At 40.1% G+C, this 1,685-nt stretch overlaps 1 protein-coding gene across 1 annotated transcript in view; it reads left to right on the top strand.

Annotated features, from left to right (window-relative positions):
* TRIM23 (tripartite motif containing 23) overlaps positions 1-1,685 on the top strand; it is a gene marked incomplete at its 5' end in the record, with an annotated part of 8,135 nt that overhangs the window by 224 nt on the left and 6,226 nt on the right. The window contains one exon of the mRNA XM_009071042.1: positions 476-693. Coding sequence (XP_009069290.1) covers positions 476-693 — 218 coding nt within the window. The remainder of the gene's footprint in view (positions 1-475; positions 694-1,685) is intronic.

Below are 1,685 nucleotides of genomic sequence, written 5' to 3'. Positions count from 1 at the left end.
ATATTTGCTCGTCGTAACAGCCAAGATAAGGAATTTATTTGAAAGTTATGCATAGATTTTATAGGACAAAACCTTAAGTTCTTACCTCTACCAAGTCAATATTGGGGCTTAAGTCAGCAGATGGAGGGGAACTGGTAGTCTGTGACAGTGTTTTTAGGCTACATGAAAATAGGGAGGCAGTGGGAAAAGTGGTGTAACTGCTAGTATTGAAGTGCTGTGACAGATTGCAGATGTTCTCAGGTGCTGTGACAGTACTGAGGCTTTTTATAAAGGTTTGTACACATACAAATCACCTACTTGGTTATAGGAGTAACTTGGAGGACCTTGGCCTTATACAGAGTGTCTTATCAGCCCTAACTGGGACTTGGAACTGTGATGTAGCCAAGCAGATAGGAACACAAGTTAGAACCTGAAATACAATTTGAGCTATACTTCTGGAATCAACTGTTGTCCTTAATCTTCTGCCTGCAACACTAGGTACCAGGAACTGCAGAGAACGCTCGCTCCTGCGTCAGAGCCTACTTTTCTGACCTGCATGAAACCCTTTGTCGCCAGGAGGAAATGGCTCTCAGTGTGGTTGATGCTCATGTGAGAGAGAAGTTGATTTGGCTTAGGCAGCAGCAAGAAGACATGACCATCCTCCTGTCACAGGTGTCAACAGCTTGTCTTCACTGTGAAAAGACTTTACAACAGGTAGGTTGGCAAGTGAGCTGCAATGTATGGCAAATACATGGAACGACAAATGGAGTTCAGACAACAGACAAGGAGGTTAGATTGTGCTCTGCATTATTTCCTTATAGTGTTAAAACAGTCATGATCTAACATGAGATGGAATATTCGTTACAAGCGAGTGTTAGACAAAGATAATCAGTACAAAAGCACAGAGTCCTCTAGGTGGTGGAAGCCCAGCATGATTCCCTTTTCTGGAGTAATTCCTGGTATTTTTGGGGTTAGGTCAAGTTTTACAGTTGAAATTACTGGTTTAGGTGTTTGAAGGTAGTTATCACATGTGGCTGGTAGGAAAAAACATGTTAGGGCTAAATAACTCTCAGTAGCACTTATAATATGGGTGATTTAGCATCTTGAATGTGTGAAGAAAGTGGTTGTATGAAAGTATCTTATTGGTCCATTGCTCATTTACTTTAAGGATAGCAAGAAATAAATAGTACGTGTAGTGAAAAATAAAGTGAGTGTGAGAAACTACTTCATTAATATGCTATTTGTACTTCTTTTTCAGATTCCTTTAGGATTAGTGTCTGGTTGCTTAGATTTTTCTTTTAACTATACAAATGCTCTGATCATTAATGGGTGGATATTCATCTTTTTCTGTTAGGTGCATTGCTAAATGGTGCAGAGCAGTTGCTCTGTTACAGCTGCTGGAATATTACATTAATGATACAAGTATTATTTATTTATTACATTATTGTCTCTTATAATTTATATTCTTACTCCTACATGGCCAAGAGAGGTCAAAGAAGAAGTATTTTTAAACTGCAGAGCTATTTAGTATCTGTTAGTCTTAAGGAAGAATATTATAGAATCATAGAATTTAGGAGCTGGAATGGACCTTACAGATCATCCAGTCCCAACCTCCTGCCCTGGGCAGGGACACCTCCTCACTAGATCAAGTTGCTCAAGGCTCATCCAGCCTGGCCCTGAACACCACCAGGGTTGAGGCAGCCACC

This window comes from Acanthisitta chloris, unplaced genomic scaffold (genome assembly GCF_000695815.1).
Source record: "Acanthisitta chloris isolate BGI_N310 unplaced genomic scaffold, ASM69581v1 scaffold21593, whole genome shotgun sequence".
NCBI classification, from domain to species: domain Eukaryota; kingdom Metazoa; phylum Chordata; class Aves; order Passeriformes; family Acanthisittidae; genus Acanthisitta; species Acanthisitta chloris.
The sequence above is the reverse complement of the archived record's forward strand: the minus strand, read 5'-3'. Positions and strand labels throughout refer to the sequence as shown.